A 21,950-nucleotide genomic window follows, 5' to 3' on the forward strand; every position below is an offset into this window, starting at 1 on the left:
CCCCCCGGCCCTTGCCCTGCACTGCTTACGTGCACAGAGGGGGTGGGAGCCTGTCCATTGCTGGGTGGACTGGCAGACCCGCAGGGAGGTACCCTGGCGCTCGTAGCCCCCATCGCACAGATACTCGCATGTGGCACCATAGTTGTTGCCATCAGAGGTGCAAGAGAGGTAGCCGTGCTGCGGAGGCTTCAGGACAGGACAGCGTCTCACTGTGAAGGAGGAGGCCAGGTGAGAGCAAGCTGGGGGTAGAAGGGCACAGGCCCAGCCCTTGGTGGACAGAGCAGGGAGCCTGCAGGCCAAGGGAGCCCACTTCACCTTGGACACGGATCCTGAACTTGCAGCTGGCTCGGTTGTATGCCTGGTCATAGGCAGTGTAGCGAATCACATGCTCTCCTTCAGGGAACTCAGACCCAGGCTCTGGACCCCGCAGCGTCACTCTGTACCCAACAGATGGGTTTCTCAGTTAGATCCCCAGGAGAGGCATTCAGATGGCACCCAGTGCAGCCCCCAGCCTTGGCTGGTGATGTCAGCACTGCCTCTGTGCTCACCTCTTGATGACGCCATCGGCAGAGTCCTTCACACGAGGTGGGTCCCAATACACTGTAGCAGTCAGCTTGCCTGGCTCTGCTATCCGCTCACGGGACTCGGGGCAGCGGATCTTGGGAGGCTCAACATCTGCCCACAGGAAGGAGGAATAAACTTGGGGAACAGCTGGGGCTGTGCTACGAGAGTAGGACAGTGGGCAGAGGAGGACCACAGGTGCCCCGTGACCCCACAGCTACTGAGCACAGCCTGGCAGTGGATCAAGCAAAGCCTGATGAATGTTAGCATTGAGTGACCAGGCTCAGCCTCGCTCCTGGAGTGCTGCACCCTATGTCAGCCTGAGCTTTGTGGCTAACAGCACCTCAGGGAGCAGCAGGACCTAGGACTCTTGAGCACAGAGGTGCAAGGCGCCAGCACTTGGTCAGGCACTGGGGGTGGTATCTGCAGGCACAGAGAGGACGGAGGGTGCGCATTCCAGCAGTAGGGCTCACAAACAGCCTGGGAGGACAGCAGGGTGAGAATTTACCTACACAGATTGGCTCGCTCCCGCTCCAGCGCCCATCCTCCATGCACGTGCGGCTTCGGTCGCCCTCCAGCTGGTAGCCAGGCAGGCAGGTGTAGTCACAGCGGGAATCCATCTGCACCCCGGCTGAGCACACATACGAGCCCCGCAGCACCGCTGGCAGCACGTGGCATCGGATCTCTAGGCCAGAGAGAACAAAGAGGGGAGGGAAGTGGCTGGGCTGGCTGCCTGGCTGTGCCAGCAGCCCCAGGGCTGCCAGTGCCCAGGGGGAGGCCAACACACCCGGTGAGTGGGATGCACTCACGTCGGCAGTATGCCATGCCAGACCAGTGGCGGCTGGGCAAGCACTGTACAGCGCTGCGGCCCACCAGCCGGTAGCCACGGGCACAGCTCAGCTCACAACGTGTCCCCAGGCTGCTGCGGTAGTTGCCCCCCCGGGGTGAGTAGCAGGTCGCCTCTCCACGGTAAATGTTCAGCGTGGCACACCACTGGGGCACTGCAGAGAGAAGAGAGGTAAGGGGTACGCTCAGCTTGGCCAGACCTTGGTTTCCTTCGGGACAGGCTTGGGGTGCTGTTACCTCGGCGGTAATCCAGGGCAGGCTCAGGGGGTGCTTCTTCCACATACACTTCATTAGTGTGGCTCTCGGCGGTGTAGTAGCCAGACCCTGCGGAGCAGGAGCGAGATGAGGGCATTGTGTGACATTTCATGGCAGCACCTAGGTGACAACGCTGCCTCATGCAGCAGCACAATCTGGTCCCAAAATTCCCTAGAGAGAGATCCCACTTCTGGGCAGCCTTTGCCCTGCTGTCCCAGCACTTTTGGGCTTGGTGCAGAAGGGTTAAGCAGGGCAGACAGTGAGCCCGCAGGCTGGCACCAGCCGCAGACTAAACAGCCCCAAGGGCAGGGGCGGTTACTTCAGGAAGTGGGTGCTGGCCTAGCTGAGACCCCTGGCCTTTTGGTGGTCAGGAGGAAAGGAAGGAAACCTCCCTCCTGCCTGTTCCAGCACAGCAAGGCATGGCACTATGCTGGACTGAAGGATATAGTTGCTGGAGGAGCTTGGCTGGTGCTGCTGGGCCAATGCCATCCCTGCTGCAGAGAGCGGCCCCTGGCCCAGCAGACAGGGACAGCTCGCTGAGGGCCTCGCACCAGGCTTCTGCCCTGCCGAACACACCGACTCTGACACCCATGTGTTGAAGCAACCAGAGGAGCAGGAGGGGAGGCATGGGGGCTGGGTAAGAAGGCCTGCATGCAAGGAGAGCTGGCGCTGAGCCCTGCAGCCCCCTGGGCCCCGCAGCATGCCGTCTGGCCGCGGCATTCCCCAGCACTGAGCTCACGTTTCCGCCCCTTTTCCTATGGCCTCCTCAGCGCTGCCCCCTCCTCACTTCCCCCTCCTCACTGCTCCCATGGCTGTGGGAGCCCACTTCACAGTGCTCCAGCCCTTTTTGATCTGTCCAAAGGGACAGCCCCTGGTAGCACCCATTGCCCCTTCCCCCCACCCCTGCTTTTGGGAAGGGGGGGGGGGGTGTAAGCTGAAGCCAATCCAACCAGAAGCTCCTATGTCACGTGGAGGAAACTTTATTACACATCTTTCCAGCAAGAACTTTACTACAGCGCGGCTCCCCATCGCTTCCCACAAGCTCATTAAGTCACCCACTTGTTCCCACAAAGTCTTTTATCCTGGTGCCCTTCCCACGCCGGCTGGCGCCAGTGCAGTACGGCAGACCCAGGGTTGCTGAGCATGGGGTTGGCACACTGCGGTTCAGTAGGGCTCCCCACAGCGAGCAGCTGCCTCGCCAGAGGGATAAGGCAGTGCAAGGCAGTGCTGCTCCCTCACAGACATGCCATTTATTTGCAGATGTTCCCTTCGCACTGCAGGCGCTGCCCTGACCATCTCAGGTGGGCAGGAGCATCACTGGAGACAGCAGCACCTGGCAGCACAGCAAAGGGAGTGAGAAGGAACAGAGAAGGGAGAATTCCCCCGCAAAGAGCAGCACAAGGGCTTTTCCCTGAGGTTGAGCCACAGCTGGAGCCCTGACCAGCTGGGGCAGGGTGCGAGTGTGCTGTGGGGAAGGGATGTGACCTGGCTGGGGTCAGAGGGCTCCATCCAGGTCAACATCTGCTGGCTGACGGCTCCAGCGGGAGCAGGGAGTCAGGAGAAAAGTTCTGTTCCCGTAAGGGAGGTTGTGACAACGAGGTCAGCTGTTTGCTCATCTCTGGGTGCTTCTCAGCCCCATGGCAGTGTCCCCCTCCCCAAAACCCATGGTGCAGCAATGCACTCCCAGCCCTACCACGCAGGGACTTCTCCTCACTCCCACCAATCACCTCCTCCCCTCCCTGCCCCGACACCCATTGCCCCACATGCAGGTGCCACCGCAGCGCTCACCTTCATGCCACGTGGCCGACACCAGCCTGGTGAGGAACACCAGCAGGACGGGGGCTGCCTCCTGCGCCATGCCAGGGCTGGACAGCCCCACTGTGCTGTGCAGGGGACTGCCGGAGCCCCTGCGGGATGGAGCCGGGCTGGGAGCAGTGCTCAGCTCCCTCCGTCGCTGCTCTCCTGCTCGCGCTCCTGCTTGGCTGCGCTGCCGCTGCTGAGTAATCCGACTTCTCCCCTCTGCTGCCTGTCCCAAACATTCAAAAGGCATGAGTCAGGCCCCAAACGATGAGATTGTAAAAAATAATAAATCCTAAGGATTCCTTACTTTTCAGAGTGCCTTCTGCTTTCTCAAGGCTCTAAAAGCTTGTCAGATGTTTCCTTACGAGTGACAGAGCCAAGAATCTCTCTTCAAGCAAGGAAGAGCGGAGGAGCTCCCACCACCAGCTCCAGACTCCTGGAACGGGAGCTCCAAGGACAAACCGCAGTGATCATGGCCCTTTTTTCCAACGGGGCAGGGCTAGCCAGGCTGAGATGAGAAATGAGGAAACCTCGCTGCACGCTGTGGGGTTTGAAACCAGACCCAAGGCAATCGGTTCCAGCTGGGGTCTATTTTCCAGCTGTGGCTCAGCCTCTGTGAGGCAGAGGGAATGAATGGCACAGGCTGGGGTCTGCTGCCTGGCACTGCAGGGCGAGGATGGGGCCCAGCGGGGGCTCTGCTCTGGTGCAGGGCACAGAGGGCCGGGCCTGGCAGGCAGGTAGAGGAGCTGGCACAGGGCACTGGGCCGCCTGAATGTGCTAATTATGTAACGGCCAGGATGGTAAGCGTGCTAATTAATAACACAGCTGTGCCGAGCCGGCGAGAGCCGATCTCTCAGAAGCTCCCCCTGTGGGCACGTGCGCTGCCTGCGCACTGGGAGCAGCGTGAGGGGACGGGGCAAAGCCCACCCTATACAGCCCGGCAGGGTGTGAGGAAGGCGCCCGCCGTGGGCGTTCACCCAGCGGGGCTGCTCCTGCCCGCTGGGTGCCCCACAGGGCGCTGGAGCTCAGGGCCGGCCCCGTACGGCCCACGCGTGGGGTGGAGCGGGGGGCGAGGACGTGAAGCAGGGGCACGCACAGCGCGGACGCGAGGCGCTGCCGCCGGAGAGCCTTCGGGAGCGCTCGGCTGTTTCCGTGAACGCTCGGTATGCTTCGGGAGTCTTCGGCAATACCCGGCGGCGCGGGGCGGGCTGGGGCCTCCCCGACGGGGCGGTGCTCAGCTCAGCTCGGCTCGGCTCGGCTCGCCGGAGCTCGTCAGGACGCAGCTCGGCCCGGCCATGGCGTCTCCGTCGCGGCGGCTGCAGACGAAGCCGGTGATCACCTGCTTGAAGAGCGTGCTCCTCACCTACACCTTCGTCTTCTGGGTGAGCGCCGGGCCGAGCCCGCCACTCCTTGCCCTGCCCGAGCCCCGAGGGCATATCGCGGCCACGCTGCCCTATCGCGACTCGGCGGCTTTCCCTCTGCCCGCAGGTGTCGGGCATCGTGCTGCTGGCCGTGGGCGTGTGGGGCAGCGTGAGCCTGGCCGTCTACTTTTCGCTGCTGGATGAGAAAGCCACCAACGTGCCCTTCGTCCTGGTGGGTGCCGGCGTCGTCGTGGTGCTGCTGGGCACCTTCGGCTGCTTCGCCACCTGCCGCGGCAGCACGTGGATGCTGAAGCTGGTAGGTGCCACCCCGGGGGGCAGGAGGGGAGCGGTTCCCGTTGGGGCACCCGACCCATCCCGCCCTTCCCTCCTGCCCGTAGTACGCCATGCTGCTGTCCCTCATCTTCCTCATCGTGCTGGTGGCTGCCGTCGTCGGGTTTGTTTTCAGGCACGAGGTGAGTGTGCCCCTTCCTAACGTGCAGCAGTGGGGGCTCGGCCCCGTGGCTGTGGGTCGAATCCCTGTCGGCTGGTCTCGCCCACCTGGAGGGCCAGAAGTGCTGATGGGGCAGCGTTATGGGGGTTGGAGGGGGCCAGAGAAGCGGCCAGGTCCTGGTGAGGACCCATAAAGGTTCAGTTTGCTGAAGGCAACAAGAGTTGTGTGTGCAGGGAGCTGCCCCTCTGACCAATTGGCATGACCCTGGGCTTCCCTGTCTGCCTTTGATATATCTTCGGAAACCAACATATAAATATTCTTTCCTTTCTATTTTCTGTAAGTAAGGCTCCTGTGAGGGTTTCTCTGCTGTGGAGCAACCTGCTAATTGGGGGAGCTGGCACGGCGTAGGGCTGTGTTATTGCACGCGTGCTCCGGGCACCGCAGAGACACCACCTGCCTTGTAATAGAGTGTGTAATTGCTTGGGTCAGCGGGGAATGCCTGCAGGCCATGACCACAGTCATTCCTGCCATCACCAAGAGGTGACTAATGTGGGGCTGAGGTCCCAAAGCGTGCATGGGGACAGCACCACAATGTCCTCCTCACACGGCTGCCGAGACGTCTCACTTGCAGATAAAGACAAACTTTGAGAGCAACCTCAAACTGGCCTTGAAGAACTACAATGGGACGGCGGATCACCACAGCGAGGCGGTCGACACCATCCAGAAAACGGTAAGTGCCCCCTCTGCCTTGTGGATCATGGAGGGTAGGGGCATCCAGGTGCATCTGCCCAGTCCCTGGGTGTTCCTGGCTGGGTGTTCCTCTCCGGCGCTCGCAGCGTTCTATGTCCTCTTGCACAACTGGATGGTGGGAGGAGTGCTTGGAGCCCTCCTGCTGCTGCCTTGCAGGAAGGACAAGCAGCCACACATGGAAAGCATCTGGTCCATGTTAGGGCTGATGAGGAGGGTCTCCGGAGTTGTGTGGAGCACAGGCAGCCTCTGTTGCTGCATTTAGGGCATCCTGGTGAGGATCACAAGGCTGCTAGGTTGGGGATGAAAGCCATTTCAGGGAAGAGGTGCTGGGTAGGAGTCAGGGAGCTTCCTAGATAGATGCTGGGATATGGAGTGGTGAGGGCCCAGGAGCTGCTGCAGGAATGCCTGTAGGGCTGGGGCACTGGGATTCTGGCGTGACCATCCTTGCTTCTCCCTCCAGCTGAAGTGCTGTGGTGTGCAGAACTACTCAGACTGGGAGAAGACTGAATACTTCACCCAGAAGGGGATCCCTCAGAGCTGCTGCAAGAGCCAGGATGACTGCATGGTGGAGGATCTGAGAGACCCAAGCAAAGCCGAGCAGAAAGTGTTTGTGGATGTAAGTTAAGCTCATAAAAATTCCCTGCAAGTTCTGGAGGTGGGGAAGGAAGAGCTGGTTGGATAGGGAAAGGTTTGGTCTTCACTTGAAAGGAGAACTTCTTCCTAAATGCACGCACCTTGTGGCTCAGGGATCCCTCTGGGATGGGTGTAGGGGAAGGACAGGCAGGAAGGAGCCTCTCCTCCCACCTGCAGTCCCTCCTACTCCTTCCCTGAAGGTCAGGGACCAGCCTGACCCCAGTGTCTGCACCTGGGCCTGTGCATTTCTGAGAACAAGAGAATAAGGAGGCAATTTCCTGGTCAAGTTAGTTCCGTAGTGCTGACGTCTGTCGGCTGCTGTGCAAAGTCCTGCTTGTGTGGTGAGCACAGGTGACTTCATGGTGCAGGGATCGCTGGTGATGTGTGCGGGGGTTACACAGAGGATGCTCATCAGATGAGTCACTTTGTTTAACCCAGTGCTCACGTTAAGAGAAAGCCAAGGGCGGTGCTGCGTTTGATAACACTGGGATGGCTGCTGATTGGTGCAGCACTGGTGCTGTGTGGTTTGGCCAAGGCCAAGCAGGAGGGTGACAGTCCTGCAGAGAGCCAGGCCACTCTTTCTGCTACACCAGAGTTCCAGGGAGAGGCAGGTTTGTGCTGGGGGGAACAGAAAGTCCTGGACCCACACGCTCACTTTTCCTCTCCTGCAGGGTTGTTTTGTCCTGGTAACATCAACGATGGAGTCAAAAATGAGCGTTGTGGCTGGCATCTCCTTTGGCATTGCGTGCTTCCAGGTAAATCTCACTTGCTGCTGGGAATGGGAGCAGTGCAGGGTGAAGCCAGGGTCTCTCCAGAGGCATTCAATTTCTGTGCAGAGTTTGCATACAGAAGGCACAGCCTTTTTCAGCCAGGGAGGAACAGCTCCTCTGCAGCTAATCTGTGTTTAACCTCACCACTGTGCAACCTCTAGTCTCTTAAACCCAAGGCTGCAGCACTAGCTCTGTCTCTCTGAGCCCAGGTTATTTGGGAAGAGCTCCTTTCTATAACTGACTTTGAGAAAAAACAAAGCAGCTGAACAGAGCCTGTATTGCTCTGGGTAAACTCCCCGTGTTTGCTGTTGGCAAGGGTCCAGTCAATGCCCTTCCTTTTCCTACCTCATCTTCCCTTTTATCAGGGAGGAGTTTTGGGCTCACTCTGGTGTGGCTGGGTCCTTGGAGCACCTGTGTAGCATCCCCTGTGCTTGTGGCTCTGATGAGAGGACCTCATGCCCTGCACACCACCACAACCTGCAATTGCTTCCTCCCCCTCCGGCTCCTCAGCCTCCAGTTTACTTTATCCTGTAGGACACTTCCTGCACGGGCTTCATGCAACAATGTGCTTAGTGTCCTGTAATCTGACAGGCTATATCCCAGCAGGAAACGAGAGGCCTCTGCCCCTGAGCTCCTAGCTAAATTGGGCTTTGTGCATGGTGAATGCCATGGTCTGGGTTTCCTGAGGAGCTGTGTGCACTGGGGCTGAGCGCTTGGGAAATCCAGATCTGATGTGTTGTAGCAGGGGCTGCAGGATGCATAGCTGGCCTTTATTTGTCTGGGTTTGGAAAACTTGCTCAGCTCTGGGTGCCGAGCAAGCTTGTCAGCCTTTCAGTTGGGAGGGAAGTGAGTTTGCTCTTTATGCGGTCCAGAAGCCACGGTGAGACCTTGGAGGCACAGGACCAGGAGATAACAGCACCAGTGTGGGGAGAGGAAGGTGTGCAACCTCACCAAGATATAAGCGTGTCACCCTGCCTGTCCTGTAACGAAATCCAAAAAGCATGGGAGAGGCTGGAGCCAGCAGGGCTATGGCTGCACTCTGTGCTACGAGGAGCCTTCAGCCGCGGCTGAGAGGCCAGGAGCTGGGGCTGATCTCCGCTCTCCTCCCACACTGACGTGAGCTGAGCAGTGCTCTGCATGGGGCGGCTGAGACGTGACTGACACGCAGTCGGTGAGCTGCCTGCTTCCCCCAGCTCCGGCCGTGCAATTAGCTTGGCTAATGCTGGGCTGGGGAATTGGAGCCATTTCCTGGTTTTTATCACTCATTCAGCAAGTCTTTGCTGTGTTGTGCAGCCAGCAGGGACCAGTCATGTAAATGTGCCTCTAACTTGGCTTGTGTAGGTCAAACTCCTGCAGGATCCAGCTCTACGTGTCTGTGTGGGGCTGGAAGGCCACATTCTGATAACAGCAGCGTGTTCTGCATGTGTTGCTGATGTGAAACAGCAATCTTGATTCCCCGCTGCCCTTGCAGCTGGGAGAGGTGGTTGTTCTCTGGTGGTTGTGCAATTGGCTGCGATGCTCCTGAAATCTGTGTAATTTCTGAAGTTATTGTACAACAATAGATGCTTCATAAAGCAAGATGTAAGAGAACGGAATGTGGAGCATCACTTGCAAGGAACTTGCATGCTGGATACCTACCAGGGCCCTCTTGTTCAGTCTCTCCCCCTTACTCTGAGGTGGGGTGAAGCAGCCTGTGCTGTGGTTCATAAATCCCACTGTCTTTGCATGTTATAAAACTGAGGTGTGGGTGCCTGATGTTATGGAGCAATTGGTCAGGCTCTCCCACTAAAACACCGTGTCCTGTTTTGGGCCACCTCTACTGTGTCTCTCCTCTTTTCTTCAGTTGGTTGGCATCATCCTCGCCTGCTGTCTGTCCCAGTATATCACAAACAATCAGTATGAGATGGTGTAACCAGCTCCCAGTGCACTGTGGCTTTGACTAAGGTACGTCTGTCTGCTGACATAAGCCGTGGCTTTCAGGGCTGCGCACATCTCCTAAACCACTGTGTGGGTGATGTGCATACTCCCGTGGTGATGGAGGGGGTGGAAGCGAGGGGAAATTATTTCATCTTGATCAAGAATAGAGCAGGCAGGTCCCCCGTGGTCCTGCTAGTGCTGCCTGATGCTGTCCCATTAACCTTGGGCCTCCACCCCCGGGCTGTCCTTGGCTGCCACCGCTGCCTCCTGCAACGTGCTGCTGAGCCGTGCAGGAGGGCACCTGCTAAGCCCTGTCTGCTGCATCCTCCTCCATGGTGTATAGCTCTGGGCCTCTAAATGTTGTGTTTGTTAATGCTGTCTCCTGAATGGCAGGCATTCCTCCTGCTCGCTGTGTGGGGGAAGACCACACCACCTCCAGTTTTCCTCCGGATGCTGCTTCATGAAGTCTTGCTTTGAATTGACTGATCCTCTCCTCAGATAGCTCATCGAAACGAGTGCAACAGCTGTTCTGCTGCGCTCGGGGACTTGTCCTAACACTACTCTACTGTACCACTGAGTGGGATAATTAGTGTAGCTGAGGTGGTTGCAGTAGCTGTGCTCCTGCGGGTGCCGGGCTCTTCTCTCGGCTGTGCCGGAGCAGCCGCTGCCACCATTCATTGCAGCCCTTGCTGGCTGCCCTGCTCCTGGGCAGGAGCTGTTCTCACTAAGTGCCTCCCTCGGGAAAGCAGCGCTTTCTCTCATCTCCGACCTCTGTTCTCAGCCCTTTTGCCTCCCCTCTCTGTTCAGACTCAATCGCTGGCCACGTTTCCTCTTCAGATGGGGCTGTTGTCCCGTTCAAGCAGTGCCTGCTTGCTGAAGCTCTTTGCTCAGCAAGGTCTCGGCTAGTTGCCAAGCTCTCATCCTCATGCTGGATTTTATATACTTTTTTATAGTTGTACTTTTTTAAGTACAGGCTGTAGCGATCCTTTGTAAGCTGTAGCGGGGTTTGGTGATATAGGTCCTGGTGCCTTTACCTTGGTGTAGGTGTCCTTGCACCGAGTCAGCTGTGACTTGATCGTCAGTATTACATGCTGCTTTAACTCGTTTTGTGTATTGAGTAGAACTCTTTTGTCCTGAGACACAATAAATATTAAGATATTTTACTCTGTGAAACTGACCTGGCTTTTCTGTTAATCCCGTGGAAATTCTTCTCAAGTCTCTGTGAACAGCAGCAGCAACCCAGCTGCAAGGTAATGTGCTGACCTCAGGCCAGCTGGTGACTGCTGGGCCTCTGCAGCTCATGTTTCTCAAATACTTGCTGGTGCCCTTGTGCTTACAAATAACTTTTGTAATTGAATATTCTTCATAAAAACCGTTGTGCAACTGTGCTGAAACAAAAGGCCTGAAGCATCTCAGCCCAGGAGCTGCTGGAGGAATGCAGAGGCCGGAGTTCAGCCCTGATGCAAAGTGTGTCCATCCTGCGCTGTCCTGTGCTCAGAGCGCAGTGTGCTGCAGCTTTGTGTGCGCTCAGGGCTGCTCTTCCTTGTGCTCTCTCAGTGCTAGGCACTGCTGCTCTGAGTGTGGTGGGTTAAGGTGGTACAGGAAAGCTGCCCTTGGAAGTGGGAACGCTTTCAGGTTACAGTCACCAAACCTGTGAGGGCTGTGGGGTGGTGGAGTGAAGCCATGGGTGTGAGTGGCAGCCCTTTGCCATCATGCAGCCCTTTGCCATCATGCTGCCCCAGCACCCTGTGGGCCAGGGATGGGGCAGGTGTGGGGCGGCTTCACCGCTGACGGAGGAAGCTGGAGGGAAACAGCCTGAAGTGCTTGTGTCTCATTTGACCTCGATGAATAAATCAAGCTGGTGTCAGCCCCTGGCTGGCTGTTGAGAGCCTCACGGGTTTGAAGGCGAGGCAGAGTGCGTCAGAGCATGGGAGCAGCTGCGGAGAGAATGCAACTGATGGATGGAGACGGAGCAACAGCACATGAGAAGCAGGGCTGTGTTTGCATACGCCTTCTTGGTAAAGCCATGCAAAGGCAGGCAAACATGGATTGATCCCCTTTTGGCTGGCTTTGGTGCTAGGCTGGGCAGAGCTGCCTTTACCCTGCTGGCTCTTTACCTGCCTGGGCATGCATGCAAGGCACCACTCTGCTAGCGCAGGTGGCTGTGGAAATGCCTCTGATAGAGACATCCCTGCTTGGGGGGGACTCGTCAGAAATGTCTGGCTGTCCCCAGGGCTGCCTGCTGTCCCCCAGGATGGCAGTGCAGGGAGCCCTGCCGCACCCTCTGCACGCACGGCTGAGCAGCTCAGCACGTCTCTGTGCCACGCACTTCTACAATCAGCAATCCCGCAGGGAGCTCGGTGTCCTGCCCTGCACTGGGGACACGTTTCCGATGAGCAGTGCATGTTCCCTGGGTGACATGGGGAGGGCTTTGGCCAGTGACGCCTGTGGGGCGTCAGCTGCTTGGCTGCTGTCGGCTCCCAGGAGAGCTGAAGCTCAGGATGTGGCTCAAACAGCGGGGGCCGTGAGCCCCTGGAATGCTGTGGGGAATGCATGGGGCCAGCCCATGGATCAGCTCTGTGCTTTGAGGGTGATTTAAATCTTCAGGCACATTTTGGCTGAAAAGGAGAGGGGCTTTGGGGAGCTGAGCTGCCAAAGGACCTGAGGATGTTTTCCTGTTATTTGTCTAAGCCTAATCGCCGCTTTGCTGATGCAGGGAGGGAAGGAAACGTTCACTCCTGAGCTGAGTGTTTGCCTGGGGCTGGCTAAGCGGTGGGCTGCTGGCCAGGCCCTGCTGGGAGCTGAACACAGGGATTGGGACAGGATGCCTGCAGGGACACGGTGCTGAGGACACACTGCACATGGGGACGTGGAGCCTGAGGGGCTGCAGCAGCGCCTGTGATGAGTGCTCAGCACCTGCTGCTTGCTGATGTGCATCCTCCTTTGCTGGAACAGCTGTTTTTGTGGGTAAAATCAAAAGAGAGAAAATCTGTGATTTTGGCTGTGAAGGCTGAGTGTCCTCCTCAGTGTGGTAGCAGTTTGAAGACTATTTTTTTGTCTCCTGCATTGCAGGCTTTGCCTGTTTCTTGGCTGGGGAACAGCTGAGGGCTCTCGGGGCCATTTGCACCTCAACTTCGGTTGCTTGTTTCCCTGCTGACTCCTGCGTGGGCTCTGTGTGCAGGGAGCCCCATCACCCTGCAAGGTGCTAGTGGCACTTGGAGCTGTCACCCGTGACTCCTGCACATCCCCAAGGGCAGCAAAGCTGAGGGGTGATGTGTGCTAACAAGTGCTGGTTGTGCCAGGAGCACACTGAGGACCCCAGCACGTTCCCAGCAAGGCGACTCCCTGCACCTGAGTTATGGCTGCTCAGGAGGAGACAGCCGAGCAATTAGATCACTCCTCAGACCCATTAAGCATCACAGGCTGAGATGAAACGACTTTCCATTTTCTTTGCAATCGCTCATATAGGACATTTATTGCTTACCTCTCGCCACTCAGTGGGGCGATGACACCAGCCTGGCCCAGCCCGTGGAGCCACACTCGGGGTCCCACAGCCTGCAGGCCTCTACCTGGGGGCTCAGTGGGTGAGCATGGGGCTAAACCCGGCCCAGCATGCGTGCGATCCACCAGTTGCAGGGCATGATGACACGGCAGATCACCCTGCCGCCCTGGTAGCAGTAGGGGTAGGGGTAGTAGCCCAGCAGTGGCTCGCAGACCCGCCGGCAGTAGCGGTTGGCACGGCGGCACTGGGCGCAGCAGTAGCCCCGCTCGTCCCACAGCGGGTGGAACTCCAGCCCGTTCTCCGTCTGTGGGAGAGAGTCCATTGTCAGCGCAGCCTGGGTGCTGCTGGGCACCCCAGTGGCACAGGCAGGGTCCCCAGCGCACGCTTCCCCACACTCACATAGTCGTTGACAGGCAGGTCCTCTTCTGTCAGCTGCCGTGCCCGGCGCTTGGGTCCTGGCAGCGCAGCTTTCTCCATCCCGTGCTCATTGCCTCCATCTGGCCAGCTCTGTTCATCCGTCAGCAGCTCGGGGTCTTCTTCTTCTGTTCCTTCCAGACCGGCCAGTTCCGGAGCTGTGGGAAGAACCCATATTTATAGAGCCCCAGCTTGGCCCCTGTGAGGCAACATCATCTGGGTATGATGGGATGATGTTGCTGCTACAGCATCTGTTGGTTGTTTAGAATGATAGAATCATTACAGTTGGGAAAGACCTCTTAGATCATCCAGTCCAACCACCAACCCACCGCCACCGTGCTCATCACCACGTCCCTCAGTGCCTCATCCCCACAGTTCTGGAACGCCTCCAATGATGGTGACCCCACCACTCCCTGGGCAGCCTGTGCCAGTGCCTCACTGCTCTTTATGAGAAGAAATTTCTCCTAACATCCAACCTGAGTGTTGTTATGGGCACTTCTGGTCCTGCTACAGCATCTGCTGGTGGTTTAGGCCAGACCCATGATGACCCTGATTTCCTTTGCCAAAGTTTTGTCACAGATGGGGGCTGACAGAGGAGATGGGGGACACAGGAAGGGGACGGCAGCTGGGGACAGCAGCCTCACACCGCGTTGGGGTGCTGGTGGCCATGAGCTGCTTGGTACCACATGAGACAAGACATTGTGCCTCCACGGCTGCTGAGGGAGGGAGGTTTCTTGGTTGAGGTTTTAAACAAGCTCATTCTGATAGAAATGGGTTGGAGAGAGTGGGTAATTATACCAGCAGATCTCAGAGGCCACAACCTCTGAGAGGAACGTGTGGCAAGCAGCTGGAGGTGGCAGCCCCGTTGTGTGATTGAGAGGCGGATGGCTGCTCCTGCTCTGATGTTCATGCGGTGATGAGAATTTAGGCATCCCAGTTTCCAGCAGCGCTGGCTTCCTCGCAGGTACAAAGGGCTTTTCTGCCTTGTTACGAGGGGGGAGGCCACTTTACAAAATGCAGAGCGGTGGGGAGCCGGTGGAGACTAACGCTTCGCAGAGAGAACTGTCGGCCCACGCTATTACGTTGGCCATACACCCTCTTGGTTGTGGCAAGCATTGAGCTCAGGTCTGAGACTTACAGTGAGGCGGCAGGAGTGAGGTGGTGGCAGAGGAGACAGCGGAGGCAGCAGGGCTGCTCCCAGCAGTCACCCTGCAGGTATCTGGGGGAGGAGGTGGCTCCTTGTACCTGCTATGGGCGTTGGGTGGATCCAGTAGATGGTCACGTTTCTACAGATGTTAAAGATTTTGGAGCTCTTCAGGAACTCCTTGTTCTGAATGGGTTTTTCCCCAGGCACCCAGACCATGGACTGCTCTAAGTAGGTGGTGGTGATTTCTTCTCCCTGGAAGAAGAACAAGATTTGAAAGCAGCATGGTGAGGCCCTAACCCTCTCGCCAGCTCAGCACCCCTCCTTGCCCCAGTGCACGTCTCCACTGCAAGCACCAACATTTGTCTGTCTCAGACCCTGGACTGGGGTCTCAGCAGGTGCACGCCTGGCCAGCACCACCCTGCTCTCCCCTCCCTCACCATGTCACAGAAGCCTTCTTCTTTGCAGTCCCCACCATCTGGAACAGCCTTCTGGAGCTCCCCAGCTCGTTTAAAAGCAAAGATTAAAACATCTCCTCTCTGCTTTGCTCTTGCTACTTAATTTCTCTCTCCTTCTGCTCCTGATTTTGTGATCGAACACTTTAATTTATTCCTCACAGAAATTCTTTGCACGGCTGTATTCTGTAATTTATACCACATGTCCCTGCCATTGCATTATTCCATGGTGTGTTTTGGCAGGCACTTAGGGAGGAGATATATAAAGATTATTGGATGGGTCTGTGCTGAGCTGTCTGCCAAGGCGGCGCGGTGAATGGTGCTGGTGGTGGCCCATAGAGCAAGCTGGCAAATGGCTTTTTCTCTCCAGAAGGTGTCTGGAGCTGCATTTTTCTTTTATAGAATTTTTCCATATGGCTTCAGGAAGTCTTAGTCAAGAGCCAGCAACACCTGACTGATTTTGAGTTGTTTTCAGCATCTTGCTAAGAGCTGTCCTATTGGGAGGGCGGCCTGAAGGAGCTAGCAGTGCTGGGGCTCCAGGAGGGATTTTCCCCAGTTCATGTGTTTTTTTTGCCTCCTTTTGTGCTTCCCCCTCCAAACTACAGAGAGCCAGGGGAGGGAGGAGAGCAGAGATTGCTGCTGAAGGTACCGACTGTGTGTTTCCCAATTTCTCCAAAGGCAGCCAGGCTCCTCAGAAGAAATGGTAGATCTTAAATCTACATTTATCTCCCTGGGTTTTACATTTCAGCTCTCTACCTGGGGCAATGTTCTGCTAAAGACTGAAAAGTCATATCCATTTTATGGTGGTAGCAGCAAAGATCTATTAGCTTCTTATGGCATAATCAAAGAATCTGTGTCTCAGAATTTGGGTCATGATTCAGGGAAATGTTTCTGCCCGCGCTTTATTCCAAACACATGTTCTGCTGGCACTTAATGTGTGTTGGCTTCCGGGAGGGGGGATTCAATTGACCCTCATCCTGCAAGCGGGCAGGCTTGGGGATGGGGCACGGCTGCTGCCCTCGCCCCACCAGCAGCACAGAGCCAGCACATCCCCTGCTAGAGCAGGGTTAAGAGATGGAGGTAGCACTATTTCCATGCTGCACATCAAGCGTGCACCTTGTTCCAGCAGGATGTGGTGGGCCATATTTAAAGGCACATCTGCAAAAGGGAGGCCCGTGGAGGCCGGGGCCACCCTGGCACAACATTTCTTTTTGCAGGATGCCTTGGTGGCAGCGCTTGGCCAGGCTGCATGCAAGTGGCGGAGCGCTTTCCCAAATCGCATTTTGTAAATGCGGCTGCTCTTTTAAATTCATTACTTCTGCCTCATTCTGCTCGAGAACAGGAGGCTCAGTTCTCGGAGAAAGCAATTTGATTGACTTTTTGGCGTTTGCTAATCCTGAGCTGCCTTGCGACCTTTTGACTACAACAGGATTATTGTTCTTGATCTTCAGTATTGTGCTGAGAGGTTTTTGTCTGTCGGCTGCCTAATCCCGTCTTTTTCGACTTGTTGTTTTCGGAAGCAATCCTCTGCAATAAGATAATTTCATGAAGCGATCACAACTCGTTATTTCTCTATCGCAGCCCGGGCTGCAGTGGGAGCGCTGGGTGCCCCGCGGATTCGGGTGCTGCTTTGCCCACCTACCTCGAGCTCAGGGATCTTGGCCTCGGTAGTCTCGGGTATGACTTTGGTCTGAGTTTTGATGAAGCATTTTTGAAGTCCCACAAAGAAGATGCCGGTTATTCCCTACAGCACCAAAACAAAGAGCAGGAAAGCAGTCACGGCATAGCAGAAGGATAAATAACAGCATCCTACGGGGAGTACAGCTGGATCAGAGCTCAGTCATATTTTTCCTGTTGATGTTTTTGTGCAAACTCTGCTCAGCTGCAGTGCTAAGATGTACTAACAGGATCTCCTAAGGGATGTTGCATTTTATGGTTCGGGAGAATTGGGCTTTTTACAAATATTTTAAGGCAGGTAGTCATAAAATTCCACTTTGCTCCCCTTCTCCTTATAACTATCACGAGCTCTAGTTACCATAAATAAAAATATGCAGAAGAGTATTTGACCGTTATGGTTATATGAACATTCAGCCCTCAGTTCCTGCTAGGCTATTAGCTGAAAATCTTGCCATATGTCACTGCACAAGGTATTTCCCTACAAATTTTAATTAGGTTTCAGAGAGAGCCTACAACATTGTCACAAGGTTTTAATGCTCTCCAGACAGACAAATGTACTGGGTTTGGGTAGATTTATGATGATTGCATTCCTTTGCACGGATAAATCCAATAACTAGGTCTCACTTTTAAAATGTATTTTGTTGGAACTGAACCTTGCCACTATTAAAGCTTACGTAGGCACACATCTCCTCTCCTTTGAGAGTATGCCCAGGTGGTCTGCACATGGGGATTGCTCTCTCTGATGCAGAACAAAACCATCCTGGAGCTTGCTCCAGCAACACCACAGCATCCTAAGGGATCATGTTGTTCGTATTGCAGCTGGACTGGGAAGCACATGTTGCATTTTAAGCACCAGCATAGCCCCCACTGGGTCCCATCCCATTGAGGTGCCAGGGCAGTCCCACAGAGCATCCTTACGGCTCCCAGTGAGGGGATGGGGTCTGGGCAGAGCTTCCACCACAAACCCTGTTCACTCACGTTCTTGAAGTCGTGGATCTCCAGGATCTCCTCACTGCCGTTCCCACTCCTGAAGGTCTCTGTCCTGGTCAGCGGGTCGATCTCCATCACAATTTTCTTCTTCTCACCATGGCTGAAGAAAGTGTGCTCCATGTCGTAGACCTGAAAGGGACAAAACCACACTGGTTGAGCCCCTCTGCCTTTCTAGTCTTTCTTGCACCCCTGCAAGGAGAGGCAGCTCCCAGGGAGGAGGGGCAGGATGGAACCAGGCATGTGGCTGCAGCTCAAACACCCAGGCCTGTGCTAGGCTATGGAATAATGGGGAACCTGAATAGGAGCAGGTGAACTTGGGGTTAGAAGATGCTCATCCCACACCCATTTATGATAGAATCATGGAGTCATTAGGGTTAGAAGACACCACTAAGATAATCTAGTCCAACCATCAATCCATCACCACCATGCCCACTAAACCATGTCCCTCAGTGCCACATCTCCGTGGTTCTGGAACACCTCCAGGGATGGTGACTCTGCTATCTCCCTGGGCAGCCTGTGCCAGTGCCTCACCACTCCTTCTGAGAAGAATTTTTTCCTAATATTGTATATTTATGTTCCAGGCTGGACTGAAGCCCTGATCAAGGGACTTTGCCATCCCCTGTCCCCAGCTCGCTGGCTCCATCTCTGTGCCTTCTGCTTTCCCTGAGAAGTGCTTCCTCCTGCCTCGAGGAGGTTGGGGATCGCCTGCAGATCAAAGCCCTCCTTGAGGGCTGCTGAGGAGCTGCCGAGGAGCTGCGGGGTGTTGCAGCCTGCTCCCCGGTGTGCTCATCCCTGCAGGGAGCCGGGGGAGCAGCCCTCTCCTCCCCGCGCAGCGAGCCTGGCAGCCCTCCCGGCTCTGCGGACGCCAGGCCCTTAAAGGATGAGTAGTGGCAGATGCTGTTTGAAGCGCAGAAGTGATCCTGCTGGCACAGCGAGAGCTGAGCAGAGTCTCTTTTCCCCAATCAAACAGCAACGTGCGGAAGCAAAGGGCTTGTGCAAAACCCTTCTCAGGATTTTCCGGGTCAGCATCCCCCATTTTGCAACTTCAGGAGGACGCTGTGGTGCAGGAGCTGGCTGAGCAGTGCAGTAACTACCAGGTACCTTTGCCCCCGGTAAAAATGTGAAGAATGATGTGCTCCTTGGCAGTCGCCGGCATCTCCTGTTAGTCAGCAGGAGGCTTTTATAAAGATATATATATATGTCAATAGACTTTATGATATGGAAAAAGTAGTGCAGAGCCTAAGGTGGCTGGAAGGCTGCCTGCTCTGACTGACAGCGTGCGCATGGGGCCATAAATCAGCTATAGGAGGGTACGAGCCTCAGTGGTACCTTACTCTCAAGTTCCTCTCCATTTACAAAGACTTATTCATGCCAGCGCTGTGGCCAAATAACCCATTTGGGCTTGGCTTGCCCTGTGCTGCTCAGAGAGATGTTTTATAGGGCTAAAAATGATTCTTGCTTGCCAGCCCTTGAAATACGTCCCCATGCGTGTCCGTGGTGAGCCCCTCGCTGGTGGCTCCTGCCTCTGCCAGCAGTGCTGGGGCGATGCTGCCATGCTGCGGGCACCAGGGCTGGTGCAGAAGGGCTTTCAGTGCTGACATCCTCCAGCTCCTCCCACACTGCTGGTGCGGCTGCGAGAGCCCAGAGCTGGACTTCCCCCGATGTCTCCTTCCTTGCCAAGATAGCGAAGGTGAAGCACCGATGTCACTTTTCTTGGTCATTTTAAAATCATTTGCATTGACATAGATAACTTGAAATGACTTCAAAAGGGTGAATGCCCATGTGTGAGCTCTGGGTGGTTTCTCCCCTTGGTCACTTGCTACCAGCAGCCCCATCTCCACTGGTTTTAGCCACGCTGCCTTTAGCCAGTGCTGGGATTTTCCTGTGCCTGACCTCTTGCCATTCCCTTGATGTCGGAACAGAGACAGAGCCCGTCCCGGGGTCAGCACCACCCCGCTGGCTCACACCGTGCTTCTCGAGGAACAGTGGAGACTTTATAAACGTCTTGGCAAGAGCCCGGCCGCACATATGGCTTTTATTGCTTCTATTTGCGGTATTTATTTCTGTGTGCTGATAAGAAGACAAAGCTTCTGGCGCCTGAGGGTCCGTGGGTTGGTGAGGAGCGAGGGGAGCTCACTGTAGGAAAGGAGATGTGCACGGGAATTTTGGGGCTGTCAGGAGTAGGGATTCAAAGCCCAGTACGGTGCACGCAGGGCCTCCCAGCTGAGCACCGCGCATAGAGGGAGCGGGGAACGGAGGAGCTCAATCCAGTTAGCAGGAGCTCCCTCTCCAAAAGCTAATCCGTCTCACCATCCCCTCACATTGCAGACACATTAAAGTAAGAAATACAATCCATGACAATCAATCACCACTGCGTCCTGGCTTTCTCTCCTCTTTATGCGGTGGCATAATGACTTTTCCACCGGTTTCTGGCAAGATAATTGAAATGAAATGGAAAATATTTTCTTACTTGTCATAAAATTTGCTGCCCGTGAAAGAGAGTAACTTTAACTCTTTGTGGTGCAGCTCCTTACCCTTTAATTGTCAGTTAGGAGAGGAATGTGGTGACAGAGGAAAAAGCCAGCCCGTGCAAAGTAAAAACTAGTTATGAATAATACAAGGCTTTGTAAAAGTCCCCACAAATCCTTGTGGTGTAAACAAATACATTTTGAAAACTTGCCTGGATTTCAGGGTGCAGTTGAATTTAAGCAAGGAGGTAGGGGAGCACAGCGCTCTGAAACGCTGCCCCGAGCGCTGCACTTACTTGTCTGGGCGCTGGGTTCCACAGGTGTTTGACACCAAAAAGTATGAGGATGAGAGCAATGAGCAGCACGCTGAAGAGCAGCCCGCAGACCTTGTACCTGGTGCAGGTCTTCGTTCGGGTCTTGGATGCTTCTGCCTATGTAAGCACAAAAGGACAATATCCAGAGTTCTGCCATCGCTCCCGGAGGGACGAGGACAGGAGCCCAGCGGACGCACACCACAAAGCACTACGCGAACTCACGTCCAGAAAGCGGCAGTCCTCGGGGCCGTGCCGCGACGTCCCTCCCATGATCTCGGTGCCGGCTGCTCCCTGCGCGCGAGGACGAGCGCTCGAGGTGGAGTTACGCAGCCTCTGGGCTGCACATGCAGGAAGGCTGGCTTCCTGCGGCTCCAATGACGGCTGCAGCCAGCGTTCCCCCGCAGCCCGCCTGCCCCGGGGCTGGGACAGGAACACGGGTGGGCGAGAGGGGACGTGGGCAGCTCGCAGGCTGTGGGTGATTCCCGTGCGTTTGGAGATGAGCCCGTGCTCAGCTCCACTGCACGGTGCCCATTGGGCCCCTATGAGATCCCAGCTGGGGCTACGGGGCTTTTCCTTCAAGGACTGCTCCTGCCCTCTGCTTTTCCCCCTGCACCAACCCAGGATGTGCCCAGGCTGTGCCAGGGCTCCCCAGGCTCCTGGGGCTGTGGGACGTGGGTATGGTGTGTGGGCACGGCAGTGGTGCAGGTGTGCCCATGGGCACGCGTCCATGCGTGTGCAAGTGTCTGCGCACACATCCACATGTATGCATTTGCATGCGTGTGCACAAATGTGTGTGTGCCTGCAGATGTGTGCACATCCTGCCAGCACCGCAGGAATCTGAGCTCTCCCCGCGGAGGGCCCTGGCACCCCGCACTCGCTTTGTGCGGCTCCTGCATCGCCCCGCAGTAAGCCCAGCCAGGAATTTCCTGACTAAATGGTTTTTTTTGTACGTAAAAACAATTTCCATTTGTGGAAATCATCCCATCTCTTCATGGAAATGAACCCGTTTTGAGGAGGGCTTTCAGGAGCGCGGTGCGAAGTCTCTGCTCTGAGCAGGACAGCGGCTCCCTGGTGCAGAGGAGCTGGCGCGCTCACTTTTCCCAAGCTGTTTGCGCTAATAAAAACCCCGAGTGCGGGATGCACTAATTAAAACTGCACTGAAAGGAAGAAAGCCCACGTCAAAAACCCACGTCCGCTTTTGCTCTGGTGAGAAGCAGAGGAAGAAATGGCAGCGCTGGCGATGCCAGGACCGGCGCTGGCCCTTCAGCTGCTGCCAGCCCTGCGTGCTGGTGTCTAAATACGAGAGGCCGATACTGACAAGTAGGAGACAGCAGGTTATTCGAGGGAGAAAAATCATTTCTTAATGGACAGCAATTGCCGTCAGCCTTTGAAAACATCTGAAATATTTTGGAAACCTGAGAGCAGCAAATATGTGCAGCCACCGCAGCTCTGCTTCCACACGCTGCTTTTCACCGGGAAGTTTTGCCTCTGAAGCTTTTGTTCTGAAAACTGAAGAAACTGTTTTCGACTGCAGACATCTTTTTTTTTTTTTTTTTCCTTCCCTGTCAAAATTACTGCTTCAGAGAAAAACTTTGGAGCTGCTCTACCGAAAGGCGGTTATGATTACAGGAAAGAATTACAG

At 55.7% G+C, this 21,950-nt stretch overlaps 3 protein-coding genes across 3 annotated transcripts in view; 1 reads left to right on the forward strand and 2 right to left on the reverse strand.

The window, feature by feature from the left end:
- SRPX2 (sushi repeat containing protein, X-linked 2) overlaps window positions 1-4,573 on the reverse strand; it is a 6,613-nt gene extending 2,040 nt beyond the window's left edge. Inside the window, exons 1-8 of the mRNA XM_021405914.1 lie at window positions 3,770-4,573; window positions 3,451-3,688; window positions 1,645-1,731; window positions 1,371-1,562; window positions 1,070-1,246; window positions 549-675; window positions 316-437; window positions 30-209 (exon numbers count right to left, since the gene is read on the reverse strand). Of these exons, the coding sequence (XP_021261589.1) occupies window positions 30-209; window positions 316-437; window positions 549-675; window positions 1,070-1,246; window positions 1,371-1,562; window positions 1,645-1,731; window positions 3,451-3,520 (955 nt within the window). The 5' untranslated portion in view covers window positions 3,521-3,688; window positions 3,770-4,573. The remainder of the gene's footprint in view (window positions 1-29; window positions 210-315; window positions 438-548; window positions 676-1,069; window positions 1,247-1,370; window positions 1,563-1,644; window positions 1,732-3,450; window positions 3,689-3,769) is intronic.
- Window positions 4,680-10,517, forward strand: TSPAN6 (tetraspanin 6). Its single transcript, XM_021405912.1, has 8 exons — window positions 4,680-4,844; window positions 4,951-5,139; window positions 5,222-5,296; window positions 5,906-6,004; window positions 6,485-6,640; window positions 7,329-7,412; window positions 9,271-9,371; window positions 9,738-10,517. The coding sequence occupies exons 1-7, from the start codon at window positions 4,758-4,760 to the stop codon at window positions 9,337-9,339; spliced, it is 759 nt and encodes a 252-aa protein (XP_021261587.1). The 5' UTR covers window positions 4,680-4,757; the 3' UTR covers window positions 9,340-9,371; window positions 9,738-10,517.
- TNMD (tenomodulin) lies at window positions 10,664-21,747 on the reverse strand. Its single transcript, XM_021405913.1, has 7 exons — window positions 20,531-21,747; window positions 20,291-20,425; window positions 17,515-17,655; window positions 16,502-16,603; window positions 14,506-14,659; window positions 13,246-13,418; window positions 10,664-13,150 (listed from the first exon to the last, which is right to left on the reverse strand). Exons 1-7 carry the CDS (start codon window positions 21,035-21,037, stop codon window positions 12,941-12,943), a joined length of 1,422 nt encoding a protein of 473 aa, XP_021261588.1. The 5' UTR covers window positions 21,038-21,747; the 3' UTR covers window positions 10,664-12,940.

This window comes from Numida meleagris, chromosome 8 (assembly GCF_002078875.1).
Source record: "Numida meleagris isolate 19003 breed g44 Domestic line chromosome 8, NumMel1.0, whole genome shotgun sequence".
In the NCBI taxonomy this organism is placed as follows: domain Eukaryota; kingdom Metazoa; phylum Chordata; class Aves; order Galliformes; family Numididae; genus Numida; species Numida meleagris.